The 21,474-nt window shown below is 34.3% G+C and overlaps 2 protein-coding genes across 3 annotated transcripts; one reads left to right on the forward strand and one right to left on the reverse strand.

Annotated features, from left to right (window-relative positions):
- Nucleotides 1-4,839: 4,839 nt before the first annotated feature.
- Nucleotides 4,840-8,103, reverse strand: LOC111783966 (WAT1-related protein At1g43650-like). Of its 2 annotated transcripts, XM_023664790.2 has the most exons (6): nucleotides 7,769-8,101; nucleotides 7,511-7,690; nucleotides 6,128-6,377; nucleotides 5,906-6,064; nucleotides 5,287-5,438; nucleotides 4,840-5,214 (listed from the first exon to the last, which is right to left on the reverse strand). In XM_023664790.2, the coding sequence occupies exons 1-6, from the start codon at nucleotides 7,942-7,944 to the stop codon at nucleotides 5,025-5,027; spliced, it is 1,107 nt and encodes a 368-aa protein (XP_023520558.2). In that variant the 5' UTR covers nucleotides 7,945-8,101; the 3' UTR covers nucleotides 4,840-5,024. The 2 variants fall into 2 exon arrangements, with proteins under 2 accessions (XP_023520558.2, XP_086985783.1); XM_087129657.1 differs by lacking the exon at nucleotides 5,906-6,064 and having other exon boundaries at nucleotides 7,769-8,103.
- Nucleotides 8,104-18,424: 10,321 nt separating this feature from the next.
- Nucleotides 18,425-19,649, forward strand: LOC111783957 (B3 domain-containing protein Os02g0683500-like). The gene has a single exon (XM_087116696.1). The coding sequence runs from the start codon at nucleotides 18,557-18,559 to the stop codon at nucleotides 19,517-19,519; it is 963 nt and encodes a 320-aa protein (XP_086972822.1). The 5' UTR covers nucleotides 18,425-18,556; the 3' UTR covers nucleotides 19,520-19,649.
- The last annotated feature ends 1,825 nt before the right edge of the window (nucleotides 19,650-21,474 follow it).

Consider the following 21,474-nt stretch of genomic DNA (forward strand, 5'->3'; position numbering starts at 1 on the left):
ATATTATTAAATTTATTTGGATGGTTTACATTTTTAAATAAAATTGATGTCTATTGTTATATTACAATTCCTAACTTTTAATAGAATAGAATCGAATAAGAATATTAATATAAATTTGATTTCATTTATAATTTGATTTTAGTTTTAAAAATTGAAGTCTTTGATATATCACTCGAAATTTCTTGACAATTTCTTTCCAACAATTTGGAAGTTTAATAACTTACAACACAACACGATCCTTATTTGTTCCGAATATTTTATAGTAGTATCAACAACTTACAATACAAATGACGATGATGTTTGGTAGCTTCTATAACTTAGTGATGGTCTTTCTTTTAAATTTAATTGTTTTGCCAACAACAACTTGTGTATTTATCTATCCAGCGTGCGCGGCCCAGACCATACATCATGTGCGGCCCAGCCGAACCAACAAACGAAACGAAGCACAACCAGCGTGCGCCGCCCAGCCCAACCAGCGTGTGCGGCCAAGCCCACTCGAGAGAGCGCGGCCTAGCCCATTGAGCGAGTACGGCTAGCCCAATCGAGCGTGTGCGGCCTAGCCAATCCAACGTGCGAGGCCCAGCCCATCCGGCGTGTGTGGCACAGCCCATCCAGCGTGTGCGGCACAGCCAATCCAGAGTGCGCGACCCAACCAATCCAGCAACAGCGGCCCAGCCCATCCCGCGTTTGCGGCTCACACATCCAGCCTGTCCAGTGTGCGCGGCCCAGCACCTCCGGAGTGCGCAGCCCAGTCCACTATATCGTGCGCGGCCCAACACACCTGCGAGCGCGGCCCAATCCATCCATGGAGCGAGCCCAGCCCACTCAAGCGTACGCGCACCAGCCCAACCCGCGAGCGAGGCCCAGACCAACCTGCGTGTGCGCCCAGACCAACCCGCTTTCGCGGCCCAGCCCACTCGAGAGTGCGCGGCCCAGCTGATCCCGCGTGCGCGGCCAGCCCACCAGCCCACTCTAGCTTGTTTGGCCCATCCATCCAGCGTGCGCGGCCCATCCCAGCTCATCCTGCGTGCGCCCCCCAGCCCATTCCGCGAGCGAGGTCCAGCCGACGCTGCGTTGCGGCCTAGTCCACCAGCCCAATTAAGCATGTGCAGCCCAACTAATCCGGCGTGAACGGCCCAGCCCAAATCAGTCTGCGCGGCCTTGCCCAATCGAGCGTGCGCGGCCTAGCCCAATACAGTGTGCGGCCCAGTCCGTGTAGTGTGCCCGGACCAGCCCACTCTAGCTTGTGCGGCCCAATCCATCCAGCGTTCGCGGACCAGCCCAGCCCTTGAACGAGGCCCAACCCAATCCATCGGGCGCGTCCTCGCCTATCGCGCGTGCAAAGCCCAGCCCATGCAGCGTCTGCGTTCCGGCCCACCAGCCCACTCTAACATGTGCGGCTCAACACATCCAGCGTGCGCAGCGTAGCCTCTCCAGCGTGTGCGGCCATGCCCAGTCCAGCCTGTGCGGCCCAGCCCAGTCCAGCGTATGCGGCCCAGTCCACTATATTGTGTTCGGTCCAGCCCATCCCACTTTAGCGTGTACTGCCCAGCCCACTCAAGCGTTTGTCGCCTAGCCCACTTCAGAGTGGTCGGCCCAGCCCACTCTAGCGTGTGCGGTATCACTTGCCTCCCATACACGATCCAACGATCAGGAGAATTTCTTCCCTTCAAATTTCTTCCCTTCAAAGCTTGCAAATCTTTGAGTCTCTTTATTTCATTTATGTTCTGAACAAGCTATTTCCAACACAAATAATGGTACAACAAAAAAACAGTGAAACAAAACAACAGCGCTGCCACACGGTGTGTTCTGTAGTTAACTTGCAACGTTTGCAGCTGAAATTGGAGAAATCCTCGTTTCTCTCACACTTTCATTCCCTTGATTATCATTTACAGATGTATTCTGCATTTCAGTGTCAACGATGCAGATAAGGGAATCGTCGATGCAGATAACCGTCCCCAACACTTTATCACCACTTCTCCATTATACATATTTTAAAAATCTTAGGAAGAACCAAAAGAGAAAACAGAAAGAACACAATATTTGATTGGAGAAAGTGAATATCAAGACTGCAAGAGGTGGTGCTAAATGTTGAGGACGGTTATCTGCATTGGCGGTTCCCTTATTTTCAGGTTCTTGAAGGGACCCCACGTAACCAAAGCCATCTTCAAGGAGCCACTCATAAACATATACAAGAATCATGACTCTGGGAATAGCAGTGGCAAGGATTGGATCAAGGGCTCAGCTTTTATTGTTCTCAGTGAGATGTCTTGGAGTGCATGGCTAATTCTACAGGTAACTAACTCCATTCCTAGTCCAATATGTCACATCCACCAATCAGATAAATATATTGAAATTTTAGACATAAAAAATCTATGCCCTCAACTTCGACTATATCTTTAAACGTAAAGGGAGAAAAAAATGTATTCGATCAAAATCAAAAGTAAGGATTCGCTCAAGAAAATACATCACCTTTAAATCAATATTAATATTATTTAGAGATAGAAGATATTTAAGCGTTTATAAAGTTGAAAAGTTTACATTTCTATGTTTGTCAATTTTAAAATAATAATAATAATAAATTACACAACATAGTTTTTGAATGTTTCATATTTATCGACAAAATGAAAACCATAAGAGAAAATGTGTGTAAAAATGAAAATTTAGTATAACTACACCCACATTTTAAAAGTTGGGAAAAAGTTTATAAAATAAAACTGATAGTAAAACAATTATATGACCTGATAACTCGTCGCTAGCCACTTTCATGAGAATTGGATCTGCAATGTTAGACGAACACGTCTCCCCCATAATGGTATGATATTGTCCACTTTGAGCATAAGTTCTCATGGTTTTCCTTTGGGCATCTCTAAAAGGCTTAGTACCAATGGAGAGAGTATCCTTAAATTAACCGATGTGAGACTTCCATCGTCCAACAAGCCATACCCAATTTGCACCGCCACCATGGCTGCACACGACGCATACAGCTTCGCCATTGAGACGCCGCAATTGCGATCGCACGAAGGTGCTTGCAGTGTTTGCCAATTAAACCCTTTGTCGAAAATAAATAAGCAAAATTCTGTAGCCTTCAAAGCTACGAAACTGCTTACTGCTTGCCGTCTTTCACAATGAAAAGTCTAATACTGCTGCCATCTACTCCTTTTATTCTTTTATTATCTTTTATTTTTCTGAATTAAAATACAAAAATACAAAAATAAAATAATAATAATAATAATAATAAATAATACTACTAAAAAACTGATGTTATCTTCTATATATATATATTAAACATATGAAACACATTAAAACGACATCATTTTGGGTGTTGTAAGTTGAATGGAAATAAATCAAAGTAAGAGCCAAAAGAAATAATGAATATTTTGTTTTTAATACTTATTTCCATTTTTAAAAAGTCTTTAATAAAGGTAATAATGGGGTGGCCCCCACTCAGATACTTTCCTTATTATTTTATTAATTTTTTCTTTTAATGGATACATCATTTTAATGTGCTGATTTTTTCAATTATTGTGTGATTTTTCCTCTTTTGGTTTAATAATCTTTGCTTATGCAATGATTTTTTTTATTATTGTGTGATCTTTTCTATAATTGTGTGGTTTTTGCTATTACTGTGCGATTTTTGCTATTATTGTGCGATTTTTGCTATTATTGTGTAATTTTTCCTCAAAGCGTGCGAGGCCCATCCCACTCCAAGCGTGTGAGGCCCAGCCCACTCGATTTGTGCGCGGTCCGGCCCACTTCAAGTGTGTGCGGCCCAGCCTACTACAGCGAGTGAGCCCAGCCCACAGCCATCGTGTTCGGCCCAGCCCACAACCATCGTATACGTCCCAGCCCACACCCAGCGTGCGCGTCCTAGCCCACTTCCATCGTGTGCGGCCAGCCCACTCCCAGTGTGTGCGGTCAGCGTGTGCCACCCAGCCCACACCCAGAGTACGCGGCCCAGCCCAGTCCCAGCGTGTTCGGCACAGCCCTGTCCCAGCGTGCGCGGCCCAGACCAGTCCCTACGTGTGCAGTCCAGCCCAATTCCAGCGTTCATGGCCCAGCCTTCTCCAGCGTCGGCGTCACAGCCCACTACAGTGTGTTCGGCCCAGCCCAGTAACAGCGAATGCGGCCCAGCCCACAACCATCGTCTACGTCCCAGCCCACACCCAGCGTGCGCGGCCTAGCACGCCCATCGTGTTCGGCCCATCCCACTTCCAGCGTGCGCGGACCATCCCATCCAGCTTTTGCGGCCCAGCATATCCAGTGTGTTTGACCCTGCCCGCTCCAACGTGTGGGTCAGTCCATCCAGCGTGTCTGACCTAATAATTTCTTGAGAAGTCTAACCATTCAAACTAATGAAAGGTCTATTTTTTTGTTTTGCTTCTTTTTTTAAAATTCAATAATTTTTTGAAAGTTTAAGGAGTAAACCAACCTGTTCAGATCATCAAATACTTGTTTAAAGTTAACTTGACAAATATTTTCAGTATTGCGAAGACAAAATTGTTATTAACCTACACTCTCAAGTTAGGTGTTATTGTTTGACCTTCTCTATTTTCTGAAAGCCAAGTTGGGTGTTATTGACATAAACGTTGAGATATAATATTTGGAAAATATATTCTAATAATTAGTTACGATATATATCTTAGATATTCCTAATTTTTATTTTATTCTTAATATTTAATTATTAAGATATTAGTTGGTAGCTTATATCTTATTTAAACGTTATGAATATCAATGAGAATACATACCTTCGATCTTGATCCAACTAACTCGAACTTTTAATAAATAAAAAGCGTCATGTAACCAGAATCAAGACTCTGAACAATGCAGTGGCAAGGATTGGATGAAGGGCTCAGCTTTTATTTGTTCTAAGTGAGATGTCTTGGAGTGCATGGCTAATTCTACACTTAACCAACTCCATTCTAAATATAGACTTATATAAGTATAGATACAATACAAGAACAGTGAAAGAACAAAGTGCTGCCACATGGTGTGTTCTGTAGTTAACTTGCAACATTTGCAGCTCAAATCGGAGAAATTCTGGTTTCTCTTACACTATCTTTCACTTCATTATCATTTACAGATGTATTCTGCATTTCAGTGTCAACGAACCCCTTTTCATTGTCCTGCTGTTCATCCGCCACCACATGATCTGCCTTCTTCCCCCACAGCACCAAATACAGACCCAATACGATAAAGAAAGCTCCCACCAAGCTTCATAGCACAACAGTTTCAGTTAACACCTTCAATTCAATACAAACATAGTAGAGGAAGGGAGTGGCTTACCTGCCCACATGAAGCCTCTCTGAGAACACAAATGCTGAGAATATGGCCACAAATATCAGCATTAGGGGGTTAAATATTGAAGTAAAAACTGGCCCATTGTGGCTGATGACCCAGGTTTGTACAAAATACCCCACGGCCGAAATAATAATGCCCTACACACATCAGGAATGACCGAGTCTTAAGTACGAATGACTCATTAAATCAGTTATAGTTTGTTTAGAAGTTAGTTGTTAGCTTGTATCCTCGAAGGTGTAGTCAAAAGTGTCTAAAGTGTCGAACAAAGGGAGTACTTTGTTTGAGGGCTCCAGAGAAAAGAGTCGAGCCTTGATAAAGGGGAGGCTATTCGAGAGCTCCATAAGTCTCAGGGGAAGCTTATAGTGTACTTTGTTTGAGGGGAGGATTGTTAAAGGATTATTGGGAGAGTCCCACATGGGTTAATTTAGGGAATGATCATGTGTTTATAAGTGGGGAATACTATCTTCATTGGAATGAAGTCTTTTGGGGAAGCCTAAAGCAAAGCCATGAGAGCTTGTGTTCAAAGTGGACAATATCATACCATTCTGGAGAGTCGTGATTCCTATCAATTTGTTTAAAATCCTATACGAGACTATACACTTACACTGTATACGATGGTTAACAACCGTGCATCCCATTGCAGCTTCCATTTTTCTGGATCTCTTGCGAAGAACAAGGCAAGGAAGCCAGATTGTGCAGTTGCAAACACGCAAGTTAGAACAGTAATGGTCAATTTAGCTGGGTATTTTCTGGTGACAAATGTCTGCAAGCCATTGAGATTTGATGAGCCTATTTCATTTGGTTCCATAAAATAAGACTAAGTTACCTGTAGAATTAGCCATGCACTCCAAGACATCTCACTTAGAACAATAAAAGCCGAGCCCTTGATCCAATCCTTGCCGCTACTATTCCCAGAGTCCTGATTCTTGTATATGTTTATGAGCGGCTCCTTGAAGATGGCTTTGGTTAAGTATGGTCCTTTCCAGAACGTGAAAATAAGCGAACCACCAATGCAGATAACCGTCCCCAACACTTTAGCACCACCTCTTGCAGTTTTGATATTCACTTTCTCCAATCTTTATACATAAGTAAATAAAAAAATTAAAAATTACTTAAACTATTAACCACTTAGCTATAATTTGAACGAATCAAAAGTAAATAAAAAAAAAACCATATTTGCTAGTAATGAACTTAAACTGTTACAAAAATATTATTTAAATATCATCGAGAATTATAAACATAAATGAAGAAATAAATATTGTTCCGTAAAAGTATGTCACATCCACAAATCAAATAAATATATTGAAATTTTAGGCATAAAAATGTATGCCCTCGACTTCGAATATATCTTTAAACGTAAAGGGAGAAGGCATTACTTTTGAAAATGTATTCGATCGAAATTAAAAGTAAGGATTCCCTCAAGAAAATACATCACCTTTAGATCAATGTTAATATTGTTTAGTGATGGGAGATATTTTAGCTTTTGTAAAGTTGAAAAGTTCCAATTTCTATGGTTGTTAATTTTAAAATAATAATAATAATAAATTACAAAACTAGTAAAGAAGTACTTTTGAATGATTCATATTTATCGACAAAATGAAAAAAATGAGACAAAATGTGTGTAAAAATGGAATTTTAGTACAACTACACCCACATTTTAAAAGTTGGGAAAAAGTTTCCCAAAATTAAAATTTTTAAAAAAATAATAATAATGTAAAACAACGGACGTGATCATAGGAGTGTTTAAATGACCCGATAACTTAAACTAACTAACCAAAACAATAAAAATGGGGTTAGACGTGATCATAAGTGTGATTTATAAATATTTGATATTTAAATTTTAAAAAATTTTAGTTATTAATGTAATATGGAGAGTACTTGTCACAATCGCACTCTTGATGGCACCGAACTTGCGATTGTGCGGTACTCACTTTCCAACGACAAGTGAGCTAAGTTAATTCGTTCTTACGTCGCCTACGGCCAAACGACGTATGCTCGAGCCTCTAACTTCGGTTTTAGAAAATAATGGCAGAGAGAGATTTTTTAAAGAGAGATTTTGGAAGAGACGTTATATATGCAAGCAAGAGAGTAACAACAACTGGCCACACTATATAACTATTGGCAGGGAGAAGTTGACAATGGAAACAACTCGAACACTCAATAGACGGTTGAATTGGATTGAGTTGAGTTATGAATTCTATTTGAGTACCTGAACAAAACAGCCATGACGAAGGTGAAGCTGGGAGTGACATTACTGAAAGCGGAAGCGACGGTGGCTGAAGTATACTTAATTCCAAGGTAGAAAAGATTCAAGTAAATAGTTGAGCCTAAAATGGCGAGCAAGAAGATCTTAATGGTCATGGAAATCGTCAAAGAAGTCCGTTTGTTTCTGCATGATTCAAACAATCATCACCATATAATCAACCATGAATCGAAGGAAGAACACAAACGACTTTTATTATTGCACCTATCGATCACATAAGCGAAAGGAAGCAAGACGAGGAAGGCGATGATATGGCGATACACGAAGAACACGAAAGGATCAAGATCCTTCTCACTAGCCACTTTCATCAGAATGTTGGATCCGCCATACCCAATTTGCACCGCCACCATTGCTGCACACGACGCATACAGCTTCGCCATTGACACGCCGAAGGTGCTTGCAGTGGTTGCAGTGTTTGCCGATTAGACCCTTTGTCGCAAATAAATAAGCAAAATTCTGTAGCCTTCAAAGCTACGAAACTGCTTACTGCTTGCCGTCTTTCACAATGAAAAGTCTAATACTGCTGCCGTCTACTCCTTTTATTCTTTTATTATTATTATTTTTTTTTATTTTTCTCAATTAAAATTACCAAAATAAAATGATTAAACTTTTTAAATCGAATAGGCGATTATTACGTATGCAATAAAATATTGTAATTTTTTTTTATTACATCATAATGCCAGAATTTGAACTTCTGAATTTATTACTTTTATTATAGAATATTGGTTAAACAAATAAAATTCACTTTTAAACTTTGTAGGATTTTTTTATTATAGAATATTGGTTAAACTAATAAAATTTACTTTTAAACTTTCAACAATTTTTACTTTATAATAGAATATTGATTAAACTAATAAATTTACTTTTAAACTTTGTATGATTTTTTTATTGTAGAATATTGGTTAAACTAATAAAATTTATTTTTAAACTTGATAGTTTGTTTAATATTTATTAAGTTTTTAATAATACCCTTAAATTTTTCATAAAAAATTTAAATCATAAGACAATACTATCGGTACCTTATTTAAAAAAATATTCTTAACTTGAAAAAAATTTATTAATACTTTTTTAAATGTATTTTTGAAAGTTATAAAATATTTTTAAAAATGTAAGAATTTATTACCCACTTTTTAAAGTTGAATAACTTAGACATAAAATTAACATTTAAAAATTTATTAAATATTTTTTAAATGACTTGTTTGTGAATTGATTTTATTTTTTATTTATTTATGAATTTAATAACAAATTTGGTTCCATCTATTAACTCAATTAACTTATAAAAAAAATTTTACTAAACACAAAAATCAAATCAAATTAAGAACATATTAATTACTTTTCAATGATAAACAAAAGTTACGATAATTCACTAAAATTTGGACCAATTCATTTGAGTGAACGACTTTACATCTTGTACTTGCATGTCTCTATTCAATGGGAATGGGCTACGATCATGTGAAACTAACTAAACGACGTGTTGTCTGTTTTCAAAATAGAGAAAATTGGAATTCAATTTTTTTTTTCTTTTTTCTTCACCCGAACATAAAGACAATTTATTGCTTTCTTTGAGTTAAAATGTTGAATTCCTCTCTTATAGTAAGTTTCCTCCATTTAGTTATCTCTAACTGACTCGTTTTGTCTGTTTTAGATTATTTCGAAACTATTTTTGACCTAATTATGTCCTAAAAAGATTAATATAGTTGTCGTTTGAATAAGATATCGACACTAAATAGTTTCTCGTATTTAATACCATTTTTATCTTAAACTTTGATATGATATTTTTTTTTATATCAATTATGTTTTTAACATTTATTATTATTTTTTTTTTTATTTTAAGAAAAAGGTAAGGTGGGTACACTCTTTCTGGTTGGACGTCACTATGTTTTAATTTTATTAATGATGTGGGACCCGCTGACCGCACACATTTGGACGAAATTTTTTGAAAGAAACTGAATCAGATCAGTTTTCAAATTTGGCTGTCACGTGATTTTCTAGAGCTATGAAAAATCTATTTATTTTTTAGTTAAAATATGGTTTCCTTTAATAATATTCTTCGCTGGAATTAAAAAAAAAAAAAAAAAAAACATTATTTATTTTGTGGTTGAAGCGGTAGAGATTCATTAAATAAATATATTTCACATTACTTGACTAAAAAGTTGGCGAAACAAAACAAATTTCTACTCAAAGTTTGTTCATTTAAGATCATTGACATTAAAGATATATAATGATTTTATTTCACATTAAATTCAAAATCTAAAAATAAAAATAAAGTTGACATAATTTACAATAATTGATTGAAATATTCTTAATTAAATTAGTAAAAATACGCTTAATTTTAAAATTTTTATTATTCAATATAAGAGCATAAACCGTTTATCTATACTTTACAGATTATCTCCAAACTTTTTAATTTTTTTTTCCTGAATTAATGTTACTCTTGAAGGTAAATAGATATTTTTGAAACATGGTACTAATGGTTTCGTTCATATATTAATTGTAGGAGTATTTTTATTAATATGTTATTTCCATAACTTGTATTACTAAAAGATCATATTGTTTAATAGGAATTTCATCGGATAAGCGTAGTCTGATGACCTTTAATAACCTTATTTTTTAAGATCGTATGAATTATTCAATTTATGATGAGCTACAAAATGTCAATTTCTTACTCCAACATTCTTGACTACAGAATTTGATCTCTTTGTCTCGATCGCATTAATTGAACTTATGCAACTTAATTCAAATTGAAATTATGGAGTAAAAACAAAATTCATAAAAAGTCACGTATTGTCGTTGAAATGTGTGATAGTTTATTGAACTTAGTATATTAATCCGTGTTTTCTTACCTTAAATAGATAAAAAAAAATATTTTTAGAATAACGTTTCAGAGATCTAAAATTTAACGACGAGCATGTTATAATATATTTCGAGAGTATGAACGCGCTTACAAAGATCATTCACGTCTCTACACCATAAGTCATTGGTCAAAACTCCATAATTTTTGTCTAAGCGCCGCTTCAAATAGTTTGAAATTTAACGGTGGAGTGGAGTTCACTTCTCTCTATCATGAATCAAATCTTCACAGAATCGGTCAACGGGCAGTAACGGTCAAACAACTCCATCGAAACGTCGTCGTTCTCCCATTCCATTTATGTTTCCTTTTTTTTTCTTGTACAAAAAGTTGTTTATTTGTTGTCCGCCTGCCACCTTACTAAAATTCAAATAAAAGTCTCGCACGTCTTTTACTATATTTATTGTTTAATTCCTTCAATATTTTTATTTGATAAATATATTCAAAATATCATTTGTAATAATAAATATCGAACAAAAACATAGCAATTTAATTCAAATAATAGATATATAAAAGTAAATGAAAATATAATAAAGTTCAAAAAGTGGACTTAAATGTCCGACAATGTTTGCCCAAAAATGAGACATGAGTCGGCCATCACTTCCATCTCTTCACATTCAATATGTCCCGTTATACGTTTTAACTTATAAAGTTTAAGGTTCGGGAGACTGACCTCAATTGAATGTGAAAGTCTCCGTAAAAAAAAAAAAAAATATATATATATATATATATATATATATAGAAAGATTTTTTCTTATTGGCTAAACGGGGTCGGAGAATGTCTCGCTTCCCTTTACATAATATACACTAACCTATTATATATTTATCTTATTTGTTAATTTATTTACTTAATAAATAAATAATTAAATTTGAATTTTTAGAAATTATATGGGTAAAAACATTATATTATATTTTTTCTATAAAATATTAGGATATTTATAAGGACATTTTATATTTTTTTTAAATAAAAGTTACATTAAAATGGAAATTATCCATATTTATTTGATATTTGAGTTTTATGAGATTTTAGTTATTAGTGTAAAATGTACGGTAGATAAGTAGGATTTTTTAAAATAATTAAAAAAAAATCAACTACCCAACTTAATTCAACTGAAATTATAGGGATAGATTGAGTTGGGTCGTGAACTCCATTTAAATTAATTGGATCACCGTTCCAATCAATCCAAAATTTCTAGAATATATCATGTCCACATATAATATAATAAGAGTGGTGAATTCAAACGCTATTTATGAAGTAGTAATGTTTTCAACAATTTCAATTATACGGGAGACATGTTTGGAATATTTTCTGGTTTAAATAGTTTTTTCAATTAAAATATATTAATAAGAACCAAGAAATTAAAATACCCAACAAATTGGAGTTTTAATAAGAACCAAGAAATCAAACACTTTCCCTATCAAAAAGAAATTTCATTCAATATTTCTAAGCCTCAAGTTCTGGTCAAGAAAAGAAAAAAAAAAAAAAAAAACATTAAAGGCAAATTTCTTCTAAAAAAAATTGTATTAATTTTTTTAAAAAAATATAATTTATTAGACAAAAAATTGAAAAATCTTTTACACGAAAATGTTTTGGAGGAAAATATTAAGACGAAAATGTGTTATTTTTTAAAATGTTGGTTGATGAATTAGTTAAACTTTCAATAAATAATGTTTCGAATACATTCACGTGTCTAAATATATTAATAATTTTTTTTATTGATGCGCCTAATTCTAAAAATATTAATATTCCATCAATTATTCCGTAGTTGTAAATTTGTCTAGATAAAGGTAGAAGTCCACGTGCGTATATAGTAGTCGGTAGATACAAGATCATTCCCAGGAATATGATCCATATGAGTACCGATAATCAACAACTATTCTCTAGTAGTGCACTATCTAGATTGCCACGATCTATATAAGTACTACAGTTAGTCGTTACGGGGTTGCGTCCTACGAGATATGAATTACATACGATGTTACTTCTTGCATGTTCATGATATAATTATGCTAAAATCATACTCTAACTATTGCAAGGTCATTCCTTGCATGTATATGATAAGATTCTACAAGAGTCGTGTCCTAAGGACTATAAGGTCACTTCCATCTCTTCACATTCAAAATGTTCCATTTCAAGAGACCTATTTCAAATGAACGTGAAAGTCTCTATTTAAATATAATATAATATATATTTCACAGTAAGAAGGGTGAATTCAAACGCTATTTATGAACTAGTAATGTTTTCAACAATTTCGATTATGTCAGGTTTAGAATATCTTCTAGTTTAAATAATTTTTTTAATTAAATTATTTTTATATCTTAAATCATGTTTTAAATATAGAAGTTTTTTCTTTAGAAATTATATTAATTATAAAATATGTGTTTTCCTTACAAAATATTTTTAAAAAAATTAGTTAATCACTCAAAAATCTCAAATAGCTTTTTAAAAATAATTCAAATTAAAAAAAAAAAAACATTTCGAGAATTTACAGTTTAAATCTACTACATTTTTAAAAGATGCTTAAGAAATTATTTTATTTTTTAAAAAGTAAATTTGTATTAAAAATTTATTCTAAACAGAGTATTAATAAACACCTACGTGGCGAAAAGGATAAATAAATTAAAATACCCAATAAATTAGAATTTTGGTCAAAAAAAAAAAAAACATTAAAGACAAATGTCCCCGAATTTGAAAACAACATGTGTAAAAGTTTTTCTAATTTCTTCTAGAAAAAAATTGTATTAAAAAAATTTTAAAAATATAATTTATGAGAAAAAAATTGTTTTTCTAATTTCTTCTAGTCGTTACGTGCCCTAACGACTAGAAGTCACTCCTTGCACGTATATGATAAGATTCTACTAGAGTTGTGCCCTAACGACTATAAGGTCACTCCTTGCACGTATATGATAAGATTCTACTAGAATCGTGCCCTAACGACTATAAGGTCACTCCTTGTATATATATGATAAGATTCTACTAGAGTTGTGCCCTAACGACTAGAAGGTCACTCCTTACATGTATATGATAAGATTCTACAAGAGTTGTGCCCTAATGACTATAAGGTCACTCCTTGCATGTATATGATAAGATTCTACTAGAGTCGTGCCCTAACGAATATAAGGTCACTCCTTGTATGTATATGATAAGATTCTACTAGAGTCGTGCCCTAACGAATATAAGGTCACTCCTTGTATGTATATGATAAGATTCTACTAGAGTTGTGCCCTAACGACTAGAAGGTCACTCCTTGCATGTATATGATAAGATTCTACTAGAGTTGTGCCCTAAACGACTAGAAGGTCACTCCTTACATGTATATGATAAGATTCTACAAGAGTCGTGCCCTAACGACTATAAGGTCACTCCTTGTATGTATATATAAGATTCTACTAGAATCGTGCCCTAACGACTATAAGGTCACTCATTGCATATATATTTTTAGCTATTACGTAATAATAAAGTCACACGAATATACATGCAAGGAGTGACCTTATAGTCACACGAAAAGCTGTTGGAAAAATTTGTGTTGGTTTGCAGGAAAATGTCGAGTCATCCAGATTCCAAATTCTTATTCGAATTCTAAGTATGGATCGTTACAAAATGATACACGGTATTAAGATATGGTTAGTGATTAAATTAACACTTTATTTTTTAATTAACTTACCTTTCTTCATCATCAACATCATAACTTGGGCATATCGTAGAGAGTTGAAATTGGGCATAAATAAACACATTGCTCGATACAAACAACCAATATGCCTGCAACATGGAATCAATTCAAACGCAAAAGAACAAAACCATTTTCTTTGTCCTCATTCCATTCACTCGCAATTATAAGCCAAATTAAAGCTCCACATTTGAGGCCCCCTCCCCCCCCCCATGGCCATGAGAACCTGCACAAAGAAGCCATCATCAAGAGGCCACCATCGCTATGTAGGCGTTCGACAGAGGCCCTCCGGCAGATGGGTCTCTGAGATCAAGGACTCCCTGCACAAGGTCAGGCTATGGCTTGGGACTTTCGACACCGCCGAGGACGCAGCTCGGGCTTACGACGATGCCGCACGAGCTCTCCGTGGCTCCAATGCTCGCACCAACTTCGCCTACTTCCCTCCAACCTCTTCTGAGTCAAGTATACGAAAATAACAATTTTTTTTTGAACTTATATAATGGAAAACTTGTGTATCTATAGAAATATAAATGAAAATATATTAATATAGTGGATGCAGGCGATGCTAGCCAGCCCATGGAGCCACCCTTTTCTTTCGAGGAGGGTTGCATGGAAGAAGACGACGGTCTCCTCGGGGCCCTAAGGGCGAAGCTGTTCGACGGCAAGGGGCGGCGGGTGCTGCAGGCTGTGGCTCAAACATCTTGCAGCTTTGAAGACGTATATTGTAGTTTAAATGGTATTGTTTGTGGAGGAACCAATAATTTAGAAGAACAAGAATAATGGGTTGGGTCAAATTTTTATTTTTAATTCGAACATGTATGTTATTTTAAAAGTCCATGGTTCAATTCTTAATGTTGTCATCCAATACTTGTCTCTAAAATAGTTGGACTTTGGAAAAAGAGGAATTGTAGGGTAGAAAGAGAGAGAGATTAGGGTAGGGAGCATGAGAAAGTGGCATGGGGATGGGTGGTCCTTAGCTAGGAAGCCGCGTGCTCCTATTTCGAGCATGGGTTTAAACTTAAATGATCAAATTTAAGTAAATGATGGATACATGAATGAATCAAAGTGATCTTAACGAAAATCACTGCATGTTAGAGCATTGATATTGGTATGTGGGAATAGTCTTCGCTCTTAAAAAGTAACGAGAGAAACTCTTTCATTTTTTAGAATACTCTCTTCTTCTCCTCATTTTTCCATAGCATTACTCATTTTACATTTTGACCCACATTTACATATCTTCAAAATTGTTCAATTTTCTTGTTATCACAGTTCCAACTGTTTCACTCCGTTCATCTGTATGATTATTTTGTCTAACAAAACGATTGTATTTATATTTATTCTTACAAGTATGGTTTTAAAATCAAAATCGAATGATATTATTTATTTTAGACATAGACGTTCATAATTTATTTTTTGAATCACCTAAAGGCTTCCTACAATACCGATGTTCTTCACTTCAATACTCGTAAATCTTTCGCAAATAAGCTGGACCATTTGATAAAGTTTTCAAAGGATAGGAAAAAGAACCCATTGCCTCATTTTAACAGTGAGAAACTTCCAAGAAAATGGACCATTTGACAAAATTTCCCATGTTACAAACAGCTTTTCCCAATATAGTCAATTTTATAATTAAACTGTTCAAAACCTTGTAGATTCTTTCCTCTCCAAACTCTTTTTGAATCAATTCTTAAGCATAAAAAACATATTTCTAACGCTCAATTATACTTTTCTTCTCGTGCCTTTTATCATGTTTGTGTCAATTTTGTTCGTGTATTTTAAGGAACAAAAGTTGTCCATAAATTTGTATTGTCCCGATCATATACTCAAATTTCCAATTTATTTATTGTATTCTCAATACTCAACATTTAAAAAAAATGTTATTTTGCACGTAAAAACAAAGATACCCTAGAAGATTGATAATGTAATCGGGATCAATATTTTGATTCTTATTTCGAGTGATCATGAATATTGATGTCATACCCCATCAATTTATGGTATGTTATTATTTTATTCCCTTGTTCCACATCGAAACTTAACTTCGACTTCATCCTAAAATTTAAATATGTTTTTTTAATCATTATTTAATAGAAAACTTTCGCTCTTACTTTTGCATTCTAAAGGTTAAATTTCACCCGATTTTGCAATATGAAATTAATTGATCAAATTAAAAATTTATGAATGTAATGTACCAAACTCCGTAGCTTACGAGCGGTTTGTACAATTTTTTCTAATATTTTTAATGAAAATTTTAATTTTTTTTCTTTTGTCTAAGAAAATAAATTGAATTGAACCTATGATTGTTTATTATATTGTAATATTTACATTTATGGTTAAAAACATAGCTCTCAAACACAAAAGGAAAAGCTGTTGTTTGAATACAATTTTCTGAACCAACCCTTTATTTTGACATTTAAGAACCCATTTTGATAACAACTTTGATTTTTTTTTTTTTCCAGTTAAATAAATTAATTATATTTTGATAGAAATTAGCCAATTTAAACTACTTAGATTGTTTATTAAATATATTTTCTTATATTATTTAATAATATTGATATAAATTAAATTTAAATTACATTTCTAATTAATAATACTCAACAATTAATTAAAATTAATTCAGTATTCAATGGTAATAAATAATGTAAATAAGAATGTTCTTAAACATACAAATGAGTTAATTTTGACTATTTAATTGAAATTATTAATTGATTATTAATTAATCAATCAATTTCATAAACTAAACATAAACATAATTATTTCTTATGATATCAAACAACTTCTTAATTATTATAATAAAATTCTGTATATTTATTTTTATTTTAATGCATAATAAATCCATAAATATTAAACTAATTGAATTATAGTTACGTTGACGAAATGTGTCGATTTGAACACATCTCGACCAATTAAAGTATAATAGTCATATTTAAATTTACTATAAAAGTTGTAGTCTGCAAAGCTCTTTGGGGACCAATGTATTTGTAAGCGTGTATTCGAGACATGTTCGAAAATTTGAAAATGGAGAAAGAAAAGAATAGGTTGATAACGACGTTAAATTTCTTGGTGAAGAAAGTGTCGTGTGTTCCTTTTAGATAAAAAAAATTTAAAATAATTTCCAGGATACATGTGAGTGAGGACTCGTGTTGGGAATAATCTTTACCGCTTCATCATCCATATAATAAATGCTTGACAATTAATAATAATAATTAATTATTTAAAATTAAATAATATTATAAAATTGTTAATGGTAATTATGCAGAATCAAACAAAACTATTATTTATTTATATAAATACTTAAATAAAACTTTTGAACTAAGCGTAATTTATTGTGTAATTCGACACAACAATAGTTAGTATTTAAAACGTGGCTAGTGGCTTTTCTTTTTTCATTTTTTTTTAAAAAGAAAATAATAATAATAATAATAATAAGTCAAAAAGTCAAACATTGCATTGGAAATGCCAGCAGTGATCGGCCACCACCATCATACTTCCGTCCACACACAATCAAAACCCTATTTTTTTATTATTTTTTTTTAAAATAAAAAACACTTCAAAATCATAATGTGAAAATGGGTATAAGTATAGGATTTAGTATTTTTTTAATTAAAAAAAAACCCCATTTTTCTATTAAAAAATTTTAAAATATATATATATATATATATATATATATATTATATATTATTAGATGAGAAAAAAGCATGCAGAGTGAGAAAGAGAAGTGGGGACAAGAGCAACTCTTTCTCAAATCTCAAAGCCAAAAATAATTAGAAAAAAGAACAGAAATGAGAGTGTGTACCACCAAGGATGTTGACAAGGACACCCTCACATGAGACCTCTAATCACCATAAACATCGCCTCCCTAAAACATACCCTACAATTTTTCTCTCTCTACCCTTATTAGGGACCATTACCCCCAAAACCCATATGGCCTAACTTGATTAAAGAGGGCCAAAATGAGTTCCCTAGATACCTATCCTATTCTCTCGAACTTAGTTGGGTTTTAGTTCTAGCTCGTTAATAACAGTTCAAGCCTAATGTATTGTTCGGACTTTTTCTTTCGAGTTTCTCTTCGAAGTTTTTAAAACGCGTCTGGTAGGAAGGTTTACACATCTTTATAAGAATGTTTTATTCTCCTCTTCAATTGATGTGAGATCTTATAATACATCCACCTTCGAGGTCAACATCCTCGCTGGCACTCTTTTCTCTTTTCATTCGACGTGAGATCTCACTTTAAGTTCATTTTCTTTCATTTAAGTCGGTGGTGATATGATTTCTTGCTCATGTGCTTTATTATTTTTTTTTTTTTTTTGGAGTCTTTTGTTAGTCAAATTACATTAATCCACATCCATCTTCTTCCTCTCTCTCATCTTCTTCCTCTCTCTCTTTTTGTGGGTGTTTTTTGGTTTTTGTTTGAACCCTAAACATACCCATCACTCTCTAGATCTTCAAAACCAAGAATTTGGAATTGGGTTTTGTTAAAGGATGAATTTTGGACTCAATAGACACCAAAATCATCATTTAGAACCCAGAAATAGGCTCGATTTGACGATGTTGGAGCCGTCGGAGCCGGAGGAGGAAGCTGCTAGTTCTACGGCGGTGGGGTCCGACGGTGGCGATGGAGGAGTTGAGAAGGAACACATGTTCAACAAAGTGGTGACGCCGAGTGATGTGGGGAAATTGAACCGGCTAGTGATTCCAAAGCAACACGCTGAGAGATTTTTCCCCTTAGATTCATCAACAAACGACAAGGGTTTGCTCTTAAATTTCGAAGATCGCAACGGCAAATCATGGCGGTTCCGTTACTCCTACTGGAACAGTAGCCAAAGCTACGTTATGACCAAAGGCTGGAGTCGCTTCGTCAAAGAGAAGCGCCTCGACGCCGGTGATACCGTTTCCTTCCAACGTGGGGTTGGTGAAATTGGAAGAGATCGTCTTTACATTGACTGCCGCCGTGGCCGCCGCCATGAACTTCCCTTTCACCACCACTCTCCCACCACAGTCAGCATCCAACCAAGCATCGTCGTCCCAGCAAGCGCCACCGCTTGGGGGCCATTCGTGTGGCAGCCACTCAGCGCCACAACACCTCGATACCTCCCCCATCTGCAAGATCCCACATCGAATAGAGAGTGTTGTCCGTATCCATACCGGAGTGTTGAAACATCTGGAATGATGTTTTTGAGGACAGAGGGAAGAAGGGTAGCCCCAAGATTAGGGGATCAGAGGGAGGAGGAGGTGGAGGTGGAGGTGGAGCCGAGTGGCGGCGACCGCGGCGGTGGTAATTCAATGACGGTGGTTCAAGATACTCCAGTGAAGAGATCAAGACTGAGGCTGTTTGGTGTAAACATGGAGATGGAAGATCCAATTTCATTGACTTCTGATGAATGCGAATTATTATTGTTTTCTTCAAATTCAAACCCCAAATTGGCTTCCTCTTCTTCAAATTAGGAGTAAGCAAAAGTTTTTTAAGGTTTTTGGTTTTGTTTTGTGTATAATAAATTAGGAAATGAATGCAAATTAGTAAGAACATTATGAGAATTTCTCATTCTTTTGAAGCTTTTGTGTTTGTTTCAAATGATATCAACCCTTCTAGACACTGCTGAGAACCCCAAAAACAAATGATATCAACCCATCCACATGCCCTGCACTTTTTCACTCCTTTTCTTTCTTCTATTGAGCCCCTTCTTGCTTATTTTGCATGAAATGCCATGATTTTGGGGTTATTCAATGCAATTTGAAGTTGAAGTTGGGAATTGATTTGGTATTATTATGTTTGTAGTTGGGATTAGTGCTTCAGCTTTATGTTCATTATGGTGGGAATTTATTTCTTTGATTAGTTAGCTCATATGTGCCATTAGAGTTACTTCTTTTTCGGTTCTTATCTTCTTCGACGTTCCATTTCTTTCTGATCTTATCTTATCAAAGTTTAGAAATCACATAAAAAATAGTTCCTTTAGAGAAATACTTCTGATTAAACTACATTTTCAGTCTCTTGATTTCAGGTATCATATTATTTTGATTCTTATATTTTAGCATTGTCTGATCTCAAAGTTTTAAAATTCGTCTACTAAAAGAATCGTAATTTTAAAACGCGTCTCTTAGACAGAAATCAAATGGAAATTAATGTTAGAATTACACTTGTTTTTATACAAATTTAGTTTTTAATTTTAAAAATTTATAAATGACTATTAAAGGTTAAATTTATATCTCATAAATCAATTATTTTTTTTAAATTGAATTTATCACGGATTTATAAATACGAAATTAAAAATTTATAAATATAGCGACCAAATAAACAAAATTTTAAAAGTATATAAACATTGAATTCATGAAAAAATAAAAATCATATGTTAAACATGTTATGATGTCAATTATAATGTTCGATCTAATCTATACATCTTTACATAATCGAATTTGATTCTTCATTCAACTTTGCGGCAAGTATATATTGGATGTCGTTTTCATTAATTTCTCATGATTTGAAAAAAAAAAAAAAAAAAAAAAACAGGAATATATTCACCTCGACATTACCACTTGTCACAATTGTACTTTTCTCGACAGGGAACTTTTATGATTGTAGGACACTCACTCTCATCACTCTCAACACCGAGTGAGTCAAGTCAATTTAGATTTGCATCACCTACGTCAAAACAACGTATGCTCAAGCCTTTAGCCTGATTTTAAAAAGAAGGTTTGAGAAAACGGGAGCAAAGAAGGTATATGAGTATAAGGAAAAGTCAACCCAACGACTTAAATAACATATTACTTTTTGGGTTTAGAGAATTTGACAACTCGGCGGCATGAACCAACTTGGACAAAACTTTTGTAGCAAAAAGGAAGAGATAAATTATGATTGTCCCAAACACCATATCTCTGTCAGCTTTGAGGGCAAAATCATTGCTTTTGCCAACTCTTATTTTGAAAGACAATGAAGAAACTCACAACAAAAGCCACCAAAAAGTTTGGATACCGTGTATATGGACTGAGTTGGAGAAATCTTTTAGACTTAGCTCGAAATTTTGGGTTGGGTTGGTGACTCAAACACCAAGAATAGAAGAATAGAAGAGTCCACAAACCAACTCCAGTCAGTCAACCTCTATTTTTAAGTTGGATTGTAACCCTATTTTTGGATTGGTCTGGTTGACCTCAAAAATGTCAACTTGCAGACTAACTCCAATTTTCAGTTTTTTGAAAATTTACTCAAATGAAAAAAGAATTAAAACGTTTAGAATATTATTTTTAAGCAATAATTGAAACTGGCTTTTGTACAGTCCTTTTAAAGTATGGTACGGACCATTATTAATTGAATGGAATAAAGAAAATACAGAGGAATCAAATTAAAAACTTAAATTTAAATTTGGAAAAGAAATTAAATTTTATGTTTTGTAATTGTTCTACGGCAA

Source organism: Cucurbita pepo, chromosome 13, assembly GCF_057944985.1.
Source record: "Cucurbita pepo subsp. pepo isolate OVF chromosome 13, ASM5794498v1, whole genome shotgun sequence".
Taxonomy (NCBI): domain Eukaryota; kingdom Viridiplantae; phylum Streptophyta; class Magnoliopsida; order Cucurbitales; family Cucurbitaceae; genus Cucurbita; species Cucurbita pepo.